The sequence below is a fragment of the Botrytis byssoidea genome (assembly GCF_014898295.1).
Source record: "Botrytis byssoidea strain MUCL 94 chromosome Unknown BBYS_008, whole genome shotgun sequence".
Taxonomy (NCBI): Eukaryota; Fungi; Ascomycota; class Leotiomycetes; order Helotiales; family Sclerotiniaceae; genus Botrytis; species Botrytis byssoidea.
Genome location: NW_024065849.1, coordinates 1646663 through 1664259, shown reverse-complemented (window position 1 = coordinate 1664259; position 17597 = coordinate 1646663). Strand labels below are relative to the sequence as shown.

The window sequence follows — 17597 nt, the reverse complement described above, 5'->3', positions numbered from 1 at the left end:
TACACGTTTCGCTACATATAACGTCAAAATTTTCAGAATGAACACAGGTTAAAGCTCTGGATTCCGATGAATTCTGTGAAAATTGAATCAAGTACCGAAGAGTGGAAGAAACACGGGATCTAAATGTGTAATTGTATTATCTGAATATCTTGAGAGTAGTGGCAGTACTGATTTAGCCTACCAAGAAACCGCCAGCATAACTTAGAATGAACCCTCTCAATGAAATCTATCTGTTCGGAATACCTTTGCTGTAAGAATCGTCACAATGCTAAGATGAAATAATTACATAACTGGAGCCTAAAGTCAGTGCAAATCTTTGGATTTAGGAGGCCACCGATGCATAACCCGCTAGAGTATACACCACTGATACATAGCTCACCGGCGCAGAGCTATAAGGTGCAGAACTACTCGTAGTTGTTTGAGCTGCCGACCAAGAAGATACCAAGAAGCGGTAGCAGCGGCAAGATCTTCTGAATCATCAATTTCAGTCTCAAGATCTACTATTGTTGCATTCTAAGCCCATATAGGAGAAACACAGTAGGTAATATTTCTTTTAACTCCAGAACTACAATCTTGTCTTGGTAACGAAGGATTGATCCCCATGAGTAGCTCCGCAGTGATACCGAAAGACATACTGAGAAATGAGCAATCATCACCTGAGGCGGCTGTATACCACTCCCCACAGTTCAAGGTAGTTCCGTTCGCGATAGTGGAGTTTGTGGGAGGGCGTTCAATGGAATCGGCGTATTGATCGTTGTTGAATGGATTGGTATTATGCCCACCCTTTACTGTGGATGCTTCGTAAAGCCCACCCGGCGGTGAAAAACAGAGAATCCTACCGTAGACCGTGGAGCTTTGCTGGAGTCCGCTACAGTCAAAATTTATTCAGGGGTTAAAGTCTCGGAGACCAAATGGTCCAAGATTATACGTTGATTCTAAAGATCCGCATGTATCGTTGAGCTGGAGGGTGTATATGCTTTGACATTGTAAGGGAAGACACAATTTCGTTCCAGGGATGATATTGGCGCAACTTGTGATGGCTGAATTGCCAATAAAAAGAGATGCAGAAGATATATTATGAGCTAGTGAGATTATGTCGCAAGTGTCTCCGGCGCTTGTTGTATAGTAGTTTTCCGATACACAAGGGGAAGCCTGAGATGGTGCTTCCTCGATCAGTGGAGGCAAGATATCTGTTGGAGATCCTAAGCTGCAAGCTTCTGCAACATAAGCTAGAATTGATGAATATGTTCCGGCGTAAGCTGAATATTGAGATGACTGCATCATTTTGAGGCGCTGTATGTAGCATGTTGAACAGATTTCATCCCGCGGCATTTCAGAAACATCGGAAACGAGCGTGAAGTCTAGAATCAAGTCTGTAGCAATTTGTTAATGTTGATAAAAAGTGGTAAATGGGGATCAGAGGGAGTCTTACCATTGCAATAAAGTCCGCTCGTGGGATCTTTCAAGCAAGTCTCGTTGTAACCTTTCCAAACAAATCCACCTAGCATCACTGGAGGGGCACTTGTAATATTGTAGCCCGCAAATGAAGAACTAACTGTGTTGAAGTAGAAAGCAATAGATGAACCACATCCAGGATCACAAACAGAATCAGTGAGCATATCATTCTCTAAAGAGCCGGCCCATTGCGGTGTTGTGTAAGTAGCTAGGAGACTGTCACAATGGATGCTAGCTGTCAAAGCTGTAAGGCAAGTATTGGGAAGTTCCAAAGTAGAAACGAAGTCTTCTTGGTAGAGTTGAAACCCGGTGAAGTTTCGAATACCGATAGTTTGATCTGCCCCCTCAAGCCAAGCTAGTAGTGAAGCTACGGTGCCACCTTGATTGGGCATGGAGAACGTGGCCACTCCATTGACCGGGCTGACCATTTCAGTTGAGCCCTTTGTGACCAGATTGTAAACCCAGATCTCTGTACTCTGCTCTACACTAAATATTCTGTCTTGACAACTTTCGGTAGCAAGACATGTTTGTTCATTTTGCTGAAACCAACTGTACAAGCCCGCTCCCAAGACATAAATGCCGACAGAGTCAACTATCCTAACAGCCCATGACATTGCACAGCTCAGAGAGTCTGGATTGCAGTCATTAAACGTGGGATCATTGGCGAAGAGACCTAGACCTGAAGTAAAAGGATCTGGTGCAGCGGGGGCGACTTGAAAGTATGGCGACTCTGTTTGAATTACACCCATCAATACGTCCTTTGCCCCGGAAACCTGATATTGATATAAAACGTTATGTTCAACGGCGGTACCGTAAAGCCAGGTTGGTCCTTGACTTTCGATCAGAAGTCGACGACCTGAATAGACATCGATCAGATCTTGGGTGACGACATCCATGTCATGATCTGCAACCCACATCCACGAGTTCTCGATATATCCAGATGATTTTTGGGTCATATGAAACAACAGTGATGCCGCCAGGCATTGAGAATTGATCTCTCCTGATAGCTTTGGACAATCTGCTAGTTGAAGATCACTGCCAATTGCACCGCCAACGCGAATGTGAGTATCTGGAGAAGTTAGTATTAAAGAAGAAAACATAGTAGATACACGTACCCCACATGCCCACAGATCCCTGGATAATCTCATGAACATTCCATTCAACCAATATCGCACCGGCAGTTGGACCGGAAACGGTAAAAATCATGTCTTGAATCTCTATGACACCTACATCTCCGGGATCCCCCACTTGTACAGCAACCCTCGGATTATTGATGTCTTGAAACTTGTCTCCAGTTGCCATAATTTGACTCCAAGCCTGTCCAACGATTCTCGACCCGACTGGTATGTGCACTGTGTCGAAGATCTTGTACACTCCGAAAGGTATGAAAACTATGGAGGAAATGTTGGCCGCTAAGGCAAAAATGGAGTTCAAGGCAGCCTAGAAAGAAGAATGTCAGTCATATTCATGGGAGTATTGGGTCACATGAAACTCGTATTAATCATAACTGTGTGGCCAGAGGAGCGTAAAATTCGACCGCCCTAAAGAATTGAAGAATAGAGCACGTACTGAATTGTCTGTTTTTCCATCTCCTACTGCCCCATAAGTTGCCACATCAATAATTTGACTGAAACCTATATTATTGTAGACTGGTCTGCGCCTTGTGAAGAACTTTGGCGATGGGGTGGTTTGATTTCCATTTTGGTCAACCAATGATGCCGACCGAGACATCTGTGATATCTTCTGAGCACTAGCAGAATTCCCAACACCAGAAGCATCGTTCATTATACTAAATCCCCACGAATCAATGGTAGTGACTTCGGAGCTGCCAGCTAGTAACGTGTGGGCATTTTGATTGTTTGTGACGACCTTTGAGACATTGTTAAGATAGGCATTCTCGATCAATAATGAGGTCGAATTCGTGGAAAAGAGAGAGGTTTCGATTCCAATTGGTGTGTTCTCGATGATAAGATCTAGTAAAGTCAAGGATCCAACATTTTTGGGTGTTGCTAGGGAGCCTCCTGCCTATTGATCACTTAGAGAAATGTTCAAAATGGTAACGGATAACTATACATACCTCTCCAACGATATTAATTCCAGTCCCACAGTTTTTGATGTCTTATAAATCCTGATATTAGCATGTCTTCTTGGCCAAGAGATTAAGAGCTGTCATAATTGATGTTGATGACTATCTCAATTTGGTACTCTGTGGGGCAACTAATAAGCGAACTAAATCAGGGGATCAAAACTTACTTATTCCTTGCATTGTCCAGGCCCAGTTCCACGAGATTTGTAAAGCAGTCTTACAGCCATCAAAGACCATATTTCGAGATGTAAATTGCTGGTTACCAAAATATGCACTGCATTGATCAGATTGTTGTAAGTACTGTGTGGTGAATCACTTACCCGAACATGCCACCGACAAATGTCAAATCAGATAGCCAGCCTCCGGATCCATTTTCCATGTATATCTGTAAGATCTTGTTAGTCTTGTTAGTTGGATGGGGACAAAGTGTCTTACTCCTTGCTGAGTTGAACCCTCCTCTGACGACATGATGAAATGAATATTTTCCAGTGATGTTCCTTGTGCAACCCGCCAGCGTATAGCGCAGATCTGAGCATTGAGTTGGGTGTGAGTTATATCCATGATGAAGTTTTTGATACTTCTAAGAAAGTTGTTCGTGTTTAGATACCTTCATTTTAGGTCAGAAGAGCTTTTAGACGCGTTGAAAATGCCAACTTACCAGCCTTCTGTAGTTCCAATGTAGACGTCAGACGTAATAACACCAAGTCCAACGAAATTTGATGCAGCAATAATTATTGGCAGTTCGGTAGGCTATAGAAGATCAGCTACTGGGGAAAATTATAAGCAAAACATCAACTTACATCTCCGAGTATCTCTGTGTTGTAGTATTGAATAATTGGAGAGCTAACAAGATATGCGCCAGGTGGAAAGAAAACAGTGGCAGGGTAAATTGTGCTAGATCTACAATCGACACCGCATCTTCCACCATCTGATATTGCTGCATTGATAGCTGCGGTATCGTCTGTCAAACCATCACCTATAGAGTTCATTAGTGAAATGGAGTAACACGAAATCGAAGACTATCACATACCTGCAGCACCATATTCCATAACACTTCTCCAAACTTTATAACCAATCGGAGCAAATGGACTCTGACCGTTCTGTTTGATAATTCCCATCCAGAAGGTTGAGCTTTCTCGTTTGATGTTTGTGTGTTGTGTAGCCTTGCGTGCATTGTAGAGTGAGGGAAGTATGCTCGGAGCCCATCCATGTAAGCCATCGGGATGTTTCAATGCCTGAGTCATAACGTTGGTATCATTAGTCCCAGATATTGACATTAAACTGGTTGGTAACTCCGATGTAGATAGTAACAGTGGGTTCGATTCCGCCATGATGCGAGCGGCTGCGACAAGTTCCTTAGGAATGGTGTATGAATGGCTTCTATTTGGAGGATCTGCAACATTGTGATAACTTGATGAACCATTGTTAGAGGAAGCCGTGTCATGTCCGTAAGCTAGTGGTGGTGACTTCTTTAGATTACTCAAAATTTTAGAAGCATTTCTAAACTTGTACCTATTCTTTTGAGGATTTTGTAGTCTGAGTCGGTTTGCAACTACAATGGATTTCATTCCCTCAAAGAGAATAGTCTCTGCACTAGCCAGGCCTGTAGCTTCATTGATATTGTTGTTGCGATCAATGTTTTTTAGGTGGTATCTCTCATGATGAGAATGGGAAAGTGGCTTATCTTGAGACAATGCTGTTGCTGAATGAACGCCAGTTATGTTGATTGTGATAAGTACAAGGGAAATTATGAAGAGAAAGCTTTGCATTTCAAATCCTCTAGCCATTGTTACTGCCACTGTGAGAATGTCTGTAGGTAGGAAATTGAAAGAAAGAAGGTTGTCAAACAAGCAAGACAAAAGTTGGGAGGTGTCCACCAAGGTTATGGTCTTGGGATGTTTATCTGAAAGCTAGAGATCTAACGAATTAATAAAAGTATGATCAAATGTGCAAGTTCTTAGTTACCCTGGTAAATGATTTGACAAAAAATCTCTTTAGAGATTACTTCAAAGTCGTGAGGCTGTTGAATTGCTTTGAAAAAGAGATTGCACCTCCCCAGGTACACAAAGCTATCATGCTGAAACTAGAGATGCTCTAAGCATTGGTAGATATGTATTCGACTGATGTATTGCTGCAAAATAATGGAAAGCTCCGGGACTAAGGTCTTGTGCTAGTCCACCACCGAGATTGCTCTAATATTACAAATTATGGAATTTGATTGAGCCTTGAGGTCACTGGTTTCCTTGAAAACATAAGTGATCTAATGACATCTGATCTATCAAAACGTGATGAGTTATGAATACAGATTCGATAGTTCAACATTGTGAAGAACCAGTAGATAGATATAAATTGGCCGTCAATTTGTAACCGGAACATCTGAGCTGGTGTCGACATTGCTTATACTTGAAACATTATCCGACCGATGAATCGACCGCATTTATGAATTGCCCAGATAAAAGCAAGGCCTATGCCAAAGAACCAGATTAGCGAGCTTCATGGTCGTAATTTCGAGAAAAAATATTTTGCCAAGCAAGATTGAAAGAGTAGCAGATACAGTTGAATGAGTACAAATGAATGAAATCGCTACCGGAAACTCGCTATTATTTCAGGGGCCCAGGTGTGGGCGAAGAACAGTCAAATTAGAGAAGCTTGAGCGGGACTTTCATGGCGAATAAGACTTCATCGATCTAGAGAAAGTTCTGGACTCAACCGATGCATGAGCCTATATGGGACGAGGGAATCTCCAAGAAATCGCGACGTCTGAAACAAAGTGGTCAGCCCGGAGAAGACTTTTCTCCGAACATTACATAACTTTGAAGAGACATTTATATCATCGCATAACACGCTGAACTATTTGGACGAGATCAAACGAATTTTAGAAATCATGCCACTAAGCTACCTAAATAATTGTTGCCTAGACTATCCAGTAATCCGTCGTGCAGCAACTAGCACTACAATGAACGCCATGCATGACTCACTCTAGGCAGCCCGGAAGTGTGTACCATTCTGAACGGTGTAGATGCATTACAAAACCTTTTGTACCACCACGAAATGCGTGCCGAGCCATGCTCTGCTGGTAGCCGTATAGTGTGCGCTTCTTGATAGGCCTGCTTTCAGAAGCCTCGCTTAACCGAGCAGTTTCGAGCACCTTGCAATCATGTATCACCGCGAGACGTATGGGAAAAGATGTGTAAGCGGTCCTTGGCGACCAAGAGTATTCAAAGGTGAGTTGTATATCGGCTACCCAATGTTCGAGATGTTTAGAAGTGAATTAAAAGTGGGAAATAAATGCTCAGAGCCGAAATGGACATTGAAAGAACTTTGAGCATGACTTTAGAGCTGGAGAATAGTGATATTTTCCAAATAAGACTGATTCGGAAAGGAGGAATGAAAGATATTCAAGCAGAAACTTCAACGATCTTCGCGTGAAAACGTGGAAAAAGCAACCGGTAAATAAGTTGTTACCTTGTGAAAGTCTACCGATACAGATTATGATGCTCAAAGCCATCAGGTATCTAAGAAATGTCTTCAATAGATCAAGTGTCCTGACCGTATCATTCACCCAGCCATCCAAGCAAACAAGTCCTTACTATATTCTAACTTTTCTGTTCAAAACATAGCGGCTACCACCATGATATCTTGTCTGGAATTCTGAGTACTAAAGAGACGACCAATCAGTAGTAATTCCCACTATTCCAAAGACTACAAGTAGCATGACCTACCTCCATTTTCCAATCCCAGCGAAACCATTTTCTTCTTTCCTCATCCTCTTGACCGTAGTTAGCGAGATCATCAGGCTGGTAAAATTCTTTGATCAAGTGCAAACCATCTTGCTTTGGTTGCCAATCCTGCTTATTAGCCCAGTACATGTACCCGTTCCCATTGAAAGGCTGGGATTGGGCGAAAGTACACCCATTTTGTTTCCTCTGGTATTGCAGTCTCCACGCGTGGAGATTTCCTTCTTGTATCTTGATCTTCTCGCTCGTATGTTGGATAGCTTGGACCAAGTCTATGCCCGCTTCGTCACATTGACGGACTATCTCGCACGGCCATCCGATCTCGTAACCTAGCTCTCCCCATTCTTTCAAAAATTTGAAGAGAAGCAGCAAGATGACGGGGATGTTCTTCACAGTAGAATTTGCGGCGAGAAGATTGTGCTCGGAAAGCATTTCGAGAGATGTTAGAAGCATAGTGCCAAACTCGTTAACTATAGCTTCAATACGGGAGCTATCGTCGCACACTAATTATTGATTAGTTATTACCAAGGCGCAAAGGCTAGCCAGGGAGAGAAATTAAAGCATACTAGCCCAATCAATTAAGCTTCCAAAAGTCAAGAAGGATGCAAGTCCTTCAATATATGCCCATTTGTTGTATGGACTGACGGTTTTCTGGAAAATATCTCGATCAAAGTCCTTCATCTATAAGAAAGGCTAACATCAGATTGTGTTTAATGAACTATTGCGGAAAGACTGATGGGAGTTCTCATATACCATATTCAGCATAATTTCAAAAATGCCGCTTCCAGACCAATCATGATCATCAACTTGTTCTCGCTTTTGTTGTTCTTTGAGCAGGTTCTCTGCAAGTTTAATTCCATCCTTAGAGACAAGGAATCCAGAAGTGGAAACCACACCACCACTTGTGGAAGCTAGTTGTGCTCTATGATTTTCAGTGTTAGGTTCAGAGTCGAGTCGAAATTTGGTTGCCCGGCCTTGGCTCCAAGTAAGGGTACGATAATTTGGTTTCTTGGATAACTGAGAATGGTACTTTTCGTTAGTCACAAACTTTCACCGGATGAGGACACGTTTACCGTGTCAGTATTTGAGTACTTGAAGTCTCCCATCCGAAGATTGCTAGACGGCTTTGCAGCTGGTAATTCCATGAGAGACAACTTGTTGTCTACATTTTTGAAACTGCCAGTTGTGACATCGGTATCTGAGTCACTGGATATTTCGATCACGATCTTATCTTTGGGAGGCATCTGAAATATTAGTGTTGTCGTTTTGAAGTGGAAGTTCTTGATCACCCAGAGAAAAACAAGCTTATCTACTTCTCTGACACTAAAAACCAGTGTTACCTTGTAAAAAGAAAGACCACTTCTCACCCACATTAAGTGTAGTATTTTGCACACTGCCAGCCAATGGCCAACCAAACTGTTTGAATATGCAAGGGTATAGTAGAATTCTAATTGCCTGTGAGAAAGGTAAGTTGAACAAGGACCCCATTCGCTCGCGGCTTTGGCCGTATGCAGGTCATTACGCATGGCCCAGGCTGTTTCTTGACGAGGTTCTCGTCGATGCGTTATTTCCTGGAAAACCATTGGACTTGGAAACCCCTCAACATGTTTTTTTTCCCAACTAGCCGGCGAAATGCCCAAATCCTGACCGATTTGTAATGCATCTCAATTTGCATGATGAATTGCATTTAATTGTAGATAATTACCTGTGTGAAAGATCACGGGAAAGATGGAAACTTGCAGTATGAAATATAGACGCCATATCGCTCTTGGATGGTGAAAATCTTGAAATTCCTTGCCTGAACGTCCACAACTACACTTGTTTTGACTGCGAGTCGGTGGCTAATCATTTCATCTCTTATCTTTGATTATTTGAGTGTGCTCTTGGTAGTTCACTGGAGGAACATCACAGAGAGCTTTGAATAGCTGTCCACCCCTTGCATCGTCTCCAACTCTCCTGAAACTGATCTAATTCTAATTTACCGCCTTCCGTCTCTTTTTTCCTCACCAAGATCCTCGCCATAATCTCCGCCTCATTTTTTCTCCTTCATTTCTTCTTATGATCTTTTCAATCTTCAAAACATGAGACCGATTCTTTGACCCAATGTAGTCTGAAGTCTTGGATACAATGATTGAAATTGTGATTAGTAAAATACTAAGCAAGAGGATGAAACTTAAGGTTATGGAATGTTAGTTGAGACTTGGGCACCTTCGACAAATCGTATTTGTTCCCGCCCTTGAGATTGGCCTTTGCGAATTGATACTGTAACATTGGATTAGCATCGATAATGACGAGCAAGAGAAAGAGTAAACATTGCAATCACCTCTGTTTTCCAATCCCATCTATACCAATTTTTCGTGGGCAACATCCATCGTGAGTCAGGATCTTTTTCTTTCAGATCATCCTCAGGACGCCAATCACTCTTCTCGGCCCAAAACTTATACCCGTCTCCATCTTCTGCCCCTTCGAAATTTTCTTTCTTTTCCTTGTATTCTTGTCTCCAAGCCGTTAACTTTTCCTCGTCTATATCTACTTGTTTTCTGATAGACTTGCTGAGATCTATCCCTGCCTGGTCGCATAATCGAACGACCTCACATTGCCAACTTGAGCCATCGAATAGATCTGTGGTATATGAATCGAGGAATTCAAGGATGATGGGGCAAATGATAGGAATGTTCTTGATCTCTGAATCCGCACTGAAAAGCTTGTGCTCTGAGAGCATTTCAAAAGAAGTGAGTACCATAATTCCGATCATACCGACTTCTTCTCTTAGTCCATCAGAATTATCCTGCACTAAAATATTGTCAGTTTTGTTGACGAAGAAGGAATGATACTGCGTACTCATCCATTCTGCAGGGCCTCCAGCTTTGAAGAAAACTGCTAGTGCTTCAATATAAGCCCATTTATTGTATGGACTGATAGTCTTCTTGTAGATATCACGGTTAAAATCTTTAAGCTATATAGACACCGGGGTCAGCGTTGAGCTACTATCAGTTCTCGACACCAACACGGAGACTCACAAAGTTTTGTACGGCCTCAGAACTTCCATAGCCATTGAAGTCGTTGTAAAGGTGTACATCATAATGATCTTGGTTTCTCTTGTCACGTTCTTTGTCCAGTTTCTGAGCAAACTCTACACCATCTTGAGATAGCGGGAATCCCATGTCAGATACCCTACTACACCATTCTTCGCTGAGCGTCTCTCCTGGGTTTGGGAGATCCAAATCTTTACCCCTCCCCTTGTCGTTCTGACCCTTCCTGCCATTTCCATCATTCTTGGAAGCATCTCCATCTCCACCATCCTCTTCATCTTCATCTTCATCGTCCTCTTCATCTTCTTCGTCGTAATCTGTGGACTTCCAATCAAGCACGATATAGGAGGGTTTTTTTAGCCAGCTAGAAGGATAATTCATGTCAGATTAGCTCCAGGGTCTTGGTTTTTAGTGCCACGTTGCAAGATAGTATCCGCTGAGAAATCATAGGGAATCTTACAGTATTCGCGCTCGAAAACTTTATATCTCCACCCTCGATATCGGTACTTGAGGCAGGGGTGGCGTTGGCAGTTGCTTTGGCAGCCTTGGAGGAACTGTTGCTGCTAGCTGCTTTCCTCTTTGGTGGCATGCTGGATGATAGAGTTTATGGTTAACAGTGGGAGAGATTTGGATTCTTAAACAAGGTGATCGAGAATTGTTAGCGATCTTTTCTCACAGTACCTCGAATATCAACGCGTTTGATATCGCGTGCTCAGCTGATTCTCTAGTTGCAAGATAAAGCCGAGGCGGAAATATATGAAGAGGGGTTCGAGAACTACTAAATGCGAGAAATCGAGTTAGTGAAAGAATGTAGAACCAACGCGGCTCGAGAGATGAAGTCATTGTTGTTACTATCACGTGATACCGTAATCAATAATCCTTGTTAGTTTCATTTGCTTGCCCCTCATCTCACGCGTTCACGTCACGTCGCGTAAACCTTATCAAAGACAAAAAAGTCTCAATGGAATAAAAATATAAGACTTGGACTGGGATTGGGACTCATCCTCAATTCAATTCTTTCTTCATTATACCCCTCATCAAAATCAGAATTTAATTCATCTTCACGCACTCTTAGATTTTATTGCTTACGGATCGGTTTCCTCATTGACATGAAAGGTTAAGATCAATCTCGTATCTCGCATCGGTTGATCCCTCCTCATCGACCTAACCCCAGATACCCGCTACCCCGCAACGTAAGACAAGACAAGACATTGTCAAAAGTTCATCGATTCACACTACCCGCCATCAAGAACTTCCCATAATGGAGGAGCATGAGCTCGCGTTACATCGCGCGTTCCATGAAAAAGCTTTGGCAGTGGCACCTAAAGCTGGAAGAGAACCGGGCGAATTTTGGGCAGCTGGTAGGTCACTACTTATATCGCTGTTTGTTATATGTCTAAGTTGCTGATTGATCCGTTTGTGTCTAGTACTTGAGCCTGATAAGAATGTCTCGAATTTGAATTCGGAAAATTTGCATTGGTTCAAGGTTAAAGGCAAGCACACTGTTGCAAAAGTACAAAAAGCATTTCACAAGAAATGCGGGGCTATGGTTTTACTTCACCAAGGTCATAGCATGGTGTCGTTGACAAGTCAGATGCAACAAATCAACCACTTTAATGATGACATTATAATTTTTTCAAGTACAAAAGCTGCGCCTGAAGACAATGTCTCTGACACCAGACGAACGCCACTACAATCAATCGATGGTGCAACACAAAATCGCATGCACTCCGCTTCTGAAACACCGACAAAATTCAAGCCCGACCCTGAACCGACGCCGGCTACGGTAAAGGCGGAGCCAGCTGTCTCAACTATCTCTCCCAGCCCCTTCAAGACGCCTGGCATTTCACGCTCGTTACCTGATGTTGGGAAAGTTCCAAATCCTAGACCTCTAGGATCAGGATCAACTCAACTAAGTATTCCTACGTCAGAACCTGCCTCTGGTTATAAATTGTTTGCTGACGCTCATCGTGAAAACTATTGGGCTTCCAAAGGTACACCTGGTAGGTCATGGTCTGGTCAAATCTATATATTCCTAGGCTAACCTCGAACAGCTGCAATCGAGACTGCTTTGAAGAAGTCATGGACCGTGTTGATGCCCGCATCGCGCGAATTTTGGGAGGCGAAAGCCGAAAAAGATGCCAACAATACATCCCCATCTGGCAATGCTTCTGCGTCGAGTCACCTCTTAGGTTTCGAGTCCTTTGCTGAAATACATCGTGGAAACTACATAAGCTCAAGCGCAACACCTGGTAACTTCTGCTCTAGGTTTAAAAGTCCAATTCCAGCTTATGCTAACTATTAAGTAGCTGAAATTGACTCTTCCCTGCGCAATACCTGGGATAAAATGCCAGCTCAAATCCGCGAGTACTATTCGGTAAAGGATGCCCAAAAGTCGAATCTTCCCATATCAAATTATGGCCCTCCCTCACCTGAACGTGCCGTTAATATCCAGCTCGTTCCAGGAAGTCCCAGTCTCTCAGCCAATAGCCCTCGAGCCTCCATGGCTGAAGATCAAACTTTGATAGACTCCGCAGATTACCACTTGGCGACCGAAGGTGAAAATGGAAGCCCAGAACCAGAACCACAAACTGTTGAACTCGCAAAGCTTAGATTTCAGAAACTCATGGATGATAGTTCACCAGAAGTTTTGGAAGAAGAGGTAAAGAAAACAAACGATTTCCTCAATGGTTTAAAGAAGTACCTTCAAGTACCGGAAGCTCAGGGAAACCACGACACAAGCCATTGGCTGCAACAAATCGGTAAGTTGTGCCAGAATACAGCTTTCTTCCATCCTAATCATGTTCGCAGAAACTTTACAAGCTCAAGTTGTTGATACACCAACAATTATCGGCGTCGTTGGAAACACCGGTGCAGGCAAGAGTAGTATAATCAATGCCATGCTTGATGAAGAACGCCTAGTGCCTACCAATTGGTATGTTTCCTGTTCCGTTGAGGAATTGAAATGCTTACAAATCTTTAGTATGCGTGCATGCACCGCCGTTGTTACAGAAATGTCATGGAACTCTATTGATGATCCGAACAAGAAATATCGAGCAGAGATTGAATTTATCCAAGAATCTGACTGGGAGAAAGACCTTGAACTTTCTCTGAACGAGTTGATTGATGTTTCTGGCAATGTAAGGAAGTAATTAACTGTTACTAAATGATATCCCTAACTTCTTATCAGGTATCACGAGATTGTTCTAATGCAGAAACCGAAGCTGGAATTGCATATGCTAAGATAAAGGCGGGTAAGTAAAAATAGCACACCCTATACAATTTACTTTCTAAACCTGTACATCAGTCTACCCGAATAGAACGCATGAAATGCTAGCAAAATCAACCGTTGAAGAGCTTCTAGCCGAATTCGATGTTCGCAAAGTTCTCGGAACTACCAAGACCATTGAGAAGTCATCTCCAGAATTCTTCTACAAGGAACTTCAACGTTACGTTGACAGCAAAGAAAAGTCTACTAAAGAGAAAGGCAAAAATAGTGAGAAGAAGAAAGAGAAAAAGACTATGGAATTTTGGCCCTTGATCAAAGTTGTGAGGATCTTTGTAAAAGCCGATGCTCTCTCTACGTGAGTACTTGAAGCTTGATTATGCGTTCTTTCAAAAGGCTTATTTATTATTAGTGGAGCTGTTATTGTCGACTTGCCTGGTGTTCACGACTCAAACGCAGCTCGCGCCGCTGTGGCAGCTGGCTACATGAAACAATGCACCGGTATTACTCCAGTTTCTTGGCTCCTTTGTAACACTTGTCTAATAAGATAACAGGTTTATGGGTTTGTGCGCCTATTAATCGTGCAGTTGACGACAAAGCTGCGAAGTCTCTCTTGGGAGAATCGTTTAAACGTCAACTCAAGTATGATGGGGTAAGAAAATGTGAGAAATATTTTCGACTCGCAGATGCTAACCATTAAATAGCAATTCTCGAGAATTACGTTTATATGCTCCAAGACTGACGATATTTCTGTTCTTGAAGCTTCAGATTCTTTGGGTCTTGAGGACGTAATGACTGAAGATTACGCAAAGATTGATCAAATCGACAAGCAAGTTGATAAACTTAACGCAAAAATTGCAGAATTGAAAGAGAGTATGGCTGTGTATAATGATATCTATCACGATGCAGACGAGAGCCTAGACATTTGGGATGACCTGAGAAGAGACTTGGATGCGGGTAAGACCGTTTACGCTCCCAAAGCTAAGCCTGAGAACTCTCCCAAGCGAAAGCGATCTTCTTCACCAAAGACTTCGCGTAAGAAGTCGAAGAAATCCGAATCCGAAGATGATGACGATGACGATGATTTCATCGATGATGATGAGGATGAGGGCAGAGAAGTACAAGATGAAGTCTCTGATAATGAGACCGAGATTGAGGAAGAAGACCTCGACAGAGGCGAACCTTTAACAATCGAACATATTGAACAAAAGATTGACGAGCTCAAGGACACCAAAAAGAAAGCTCGTAAGGAAAAGGTTGCGATTGAACTTGCAATCAAAGATGTCAAAAATGAATCGAAGGGGTTCGATGCGGAAAGAAAGGAAATCGACACCAGAATGAGAGCCATCTGTATTGATGGTCGCAACAATTATTCAAAGACTGCTATTCAGCAAGATTTTGCGACTGGTATTAAGGAACTCGACATGGAAAATGCTGAAGAGGAAGATGCCGAAAATTTCAACCCGGATGAGGACATCAGAGATTATGACGCCGTGGCTCGCAGTCTTCCAGTATTTTGCGTTAGTAGCAGAGCCTATCAGCAGTTGAATGGAAGATTGAAAAAGGACGCCAAAATCCCGGGCTTTCGCAATGTCCAAGAAACCGAGGTACTTTGACTTGGTAGCCCTCAAATTCATGAACAACTGATAATTGATTCTTTAGATCCCACAACTTCAAGCGCACTGCAAGAAACTTACCGAAGCTGGTCGAAGTGCTGCTTGCCGTAGATTTCTGAATTCTCTTCTTCAGCTTGTGTTGTCCTTGTCTTTATGGTCCAACAATGATGGAACCAATATTAACCTTTCAGATTCGCAAAAGGCCGCCGAGGCGCGCTGGCTTCTAAAAAACGTTGAGGAGTTAGAGGAAAGTCTCGATAAGGCCGTAGGAAAGTGTGTTTTGGAAATGAAAGACGCCCTGACCGAGAATATCTACCAAAAGTTCAGCGAAGTAATCCCTTTGGCTGCGGATCAAGCCCCTGGAATTGTTGCGAAATGGGGTTCCCCTGTCAACAAAATGGATCGTGCAGCTGGCGGTTTGCATTTCCAGACATACAAGGGTAATTTCTCTTCAGACGAGTACTATTACCATGCTAACGTTACTAGCTGTTACTCGTAGAGATGGTGTTTATGGAAACAGGAGTGGTAAGGCCCTATCTTATGATTTTCAGAATAATGCAAAACTAAGGGCCCAAGGTACATATGATTTTAATAGCGACTTGACGGAGCCAATCATGAAATATCTGGCAAGCCATTGGGAGAAGAACTTTTCCCGTCGACTTCCCTCTGTATTACGTACCTTCACTACAAATGCCAATCTGATCCTGAAGAAATTTCATCAGGCAGTTGAGAGTAGAAGCCGCAAAAACGGTTCTGGAATTGCTGGCTTGTCAATGCTGTCTCAACAACTCCGAACTTATGAAGCAACTTTCTCGATCTTAACCACGGAAATGGTCGAAGCTATTAACAATCTTCAACGTGATGCCAATCGAGAATTTGTGCCTGTAATTGCTAAGAACCTGGCACCTTCCTATCAATACTGTGCTAGTGAAAGTGGTACGTTAAAATGTTGCCTACCCATTCATTTTGGTGCTAATATCATTTGAAGGAGCTGGCATGTATATGCGCATGAAAGACCATATGCGAGCTTCTATTGACCAGAAACGCAATTCTATGTTCAAAGAAAGTTGCGATGAAGTCAAAAAGAGTCTCGATAAGATGTGTAGACGAGTTGAGGAGAGTATGAACAACAAGACCGACGAAGTTTGTTTGCTTATGCGCAGAGATTATTTGCAGGTCCTCAATGGTGCTCAAGTTGGTGGTGAAGTAATGCCAAAATGGGAACGTCATATGAGATTGCAAGTTGCTCGTGCATTGGAGACCTATGAAAAAGATGAAGCGGAGAAGGTTCTCAGCAGCGTGAAGGATGAAGAATTCGAAGAGACTGGATCTTTGAAAGAGGATGAGGCCATGAAGGATGTCAAATCTGAAGAATTGGGTGTTGAAAAGGGCGATGGACTTACCGAAGGTAGTACAGCCCAGAATGACGAACTCAACGTTGGAGCCGAAAGAGATGATGCTGCAGAGGAACTTGCTGTCAAGACTGAGCGTCCCGCGGATACAGAGACCAGCAATGACGAGGAATCTGAAAAGCATCAAGAAGTTCCTGAGATGGAATCTTCTAAAATGGATGTTGATGCTCCAGCTGCTGAATTTTCTTCTGCTATTCTTCCTCCTGCCGAAGTTACCCCAACAGAAGCTGTCTTTACCGAAGCTACTTCGACCGAAACTTCTGGGCTTCCTTCCGCCTAGACGCCTATAAGTTTAGTCTTGCTGCTCATCAAACCACTATCTACATTGTATTTTTGTAAGATATTTTTTCATTCTTTTTCTGCTAGGGCGGTGTTTACGGATATGACATAATTTTAATAATACTGGTCTTCCACGACGCGCGGACGGTCTCTGATTTTTGCTTCTGGTATAGTTTTATTTAGGAGTATCTGGGCAAAAAACTAGCGAATTATGGGATGCGATGACTGGGATTTAGCCCAACTAAGATGGGTTTAAAACAAATGTTGGGAATTGTTGCTTCAAAGAGTCGTTATGATGGGTATTTGCCTAAAATTATCTAGGTATGATGATGTCTGCTGGTTATAAGCTAGTGTATGAGGTAAAAATCGATATTTGCAAGTTCTGATAGCTGTGATTTGTTTCTGTGGTCCACTATGAATACCAAAAAGGAACAGTCCATCGTATATGCTTACGCTAAAGCCCAAGCCGTCTTGGGGACTTGACAGCAAGGTGAGCGTACGGGTACCTCTGTTAGTCCGCATTCACATATTTGGATTGATGGCAACTGTACAAGTTCTGTAATCATATAGATCTTTCACGATGTTCTTACTGATTTTATATTCTAGGAATTGTTGAGAAGATCTCTGGATTGCGAAGGAGCGAAGGTATGACTTCTTTCAGGTGTTCATCACTACTTGAGCGACAAATAGGGTAAGAACGAACGACGGAAAGAGGTAGGCTTCTCAAGTTAATATTGCAAAGCTCAAACCTGTT

The 17597-nt window shown here is 42.7% G+C and overlaps 4 protein-coding genes across 4 annotated transcripts; 1 reads left to right on the top strand and 3 right to left on the bottom strand.

The window, feature by feature from the left end:
• Window positions 1-513: 513 nt before the first annotated feature.
• Window positions 514-5328, bottom strand: EAE97_005126 (uncharacterized protein; the record flags this gene model as incomplete). Its single annotated transcript, XM_038875638.1, has 12 exons — window positions 514-868; window positions 929-1373; window positions 1433-2524; window positions 2571-2895; window positions 3025-3480; window positions 3533-3573; window positions 3709-3815; window positions 3862-3926; window positions 3977-4148; window positions 4200-4291; window positions 4342-4517; window positions 4572-5328. The coding sequence occupies 12 exons, from the start codon at window positions 5326-5328 to the stop codon at window positions 514-516; spliced, it is 4083 nt and encodes a 1360-aa protein (XP_038733995.1).
• Window positions 5329-7130: 1802 nt separating this feature from the next.
• Window positions 7131-8522, bottom strand: EAE97_005125 (uncharacterized protein; the record flags this gene model as incomplete). Its single annotated transcript, XM_038875637.1, has 5 exons — window positions 7131-7199; window positions 7264-7781; window positions 7845-7959; window positions 8032-8295; window positions 8352-8522. 5 exons carry the CDS (start codon window positions 8520-8522, stop codon window positions 7131-7133), a joined length of 1137 nt encoding a protein of 378 aa, XP_038733994.1.
• Window positions 8523-9012: 490 nt separating this feature from the next.
• On the bottom strand, window positions 9013-11107 carry EAE97_005124 (uncharacterized protein). The gene is made up of 4 exons (XM_038875636.1): window positions 10771-11107; window positions 10299-10634; window positions 9602-10234; window positions 9013-9540 (listed from the first exon to the last, which is right to left on the bottom strand). The coding sequence occupies exons 1-4, from the start codon at window positions 10897-10899 to the stop codon at window positions 9433-9435; spliced, it is 1206 nt and encodes a 401-aa protein (XP_038733993.1). The 5' UTR covers window positions 10900-11107; the 3' UTR covers window positions 9013-9432.
• A 464-nt stretch (window positions 11108-11571) lies between these two features.
• Window positions 11572-16844, top strand: EAE97_005123 (uncharacterized protein; the record flags this gene model as incomplete). The annotated part of the gene is made up of 15 exons (XM_038875635.1): window positions 11572-11671; window positions 11738-12313; window positions 12365-12562; window positions 12620-13072; window positions 13122-13245; window positions 13294-13450; window positions 13501-13564; window positions 13618-13894; window positions 13949-14037; window positions 14091-14188; window positions 14241-15143; window positions 15199-15592; window positions 15639-15677; window positions 15729-16088; window positions 16141-16844. The coding sequence occupies 15 exons, from the start codon at window positions 11572-11574 to the stop codon at window positions 16842-16844; spliced, it is 4536 nt and encodes a 1511-aa protein (XP_038733992.1).
• Window positions 16845-17597: the final 753 nt, after the last annotated feature.

Excerpts from the sequence above, each read along its gene's own strand:
- EAE97_005124 (XM_038875636.1), bottom strand. The coding sequence starts at position 10,899 with ATGCCACCAAAGAGGAAAGCAGCTAGCAGCAACAGTTCCTCCAAGGCT. Across the intron at positions 10,635-10,770 it reads AGTTTTCGAGCGCGAATACT|TCCACAGATTACGACGAAGA; the intron begins GTAAGATTCCCT and ends CTTGATTGGAAG. Across the intron at positions 9,541-9,601 it reads GATGGGATTGGAAAACAGAG|TATCAATTCGCAAAGGCCAA; the intron begins GTGATTGCAATG and ends CCAATGTTACAG.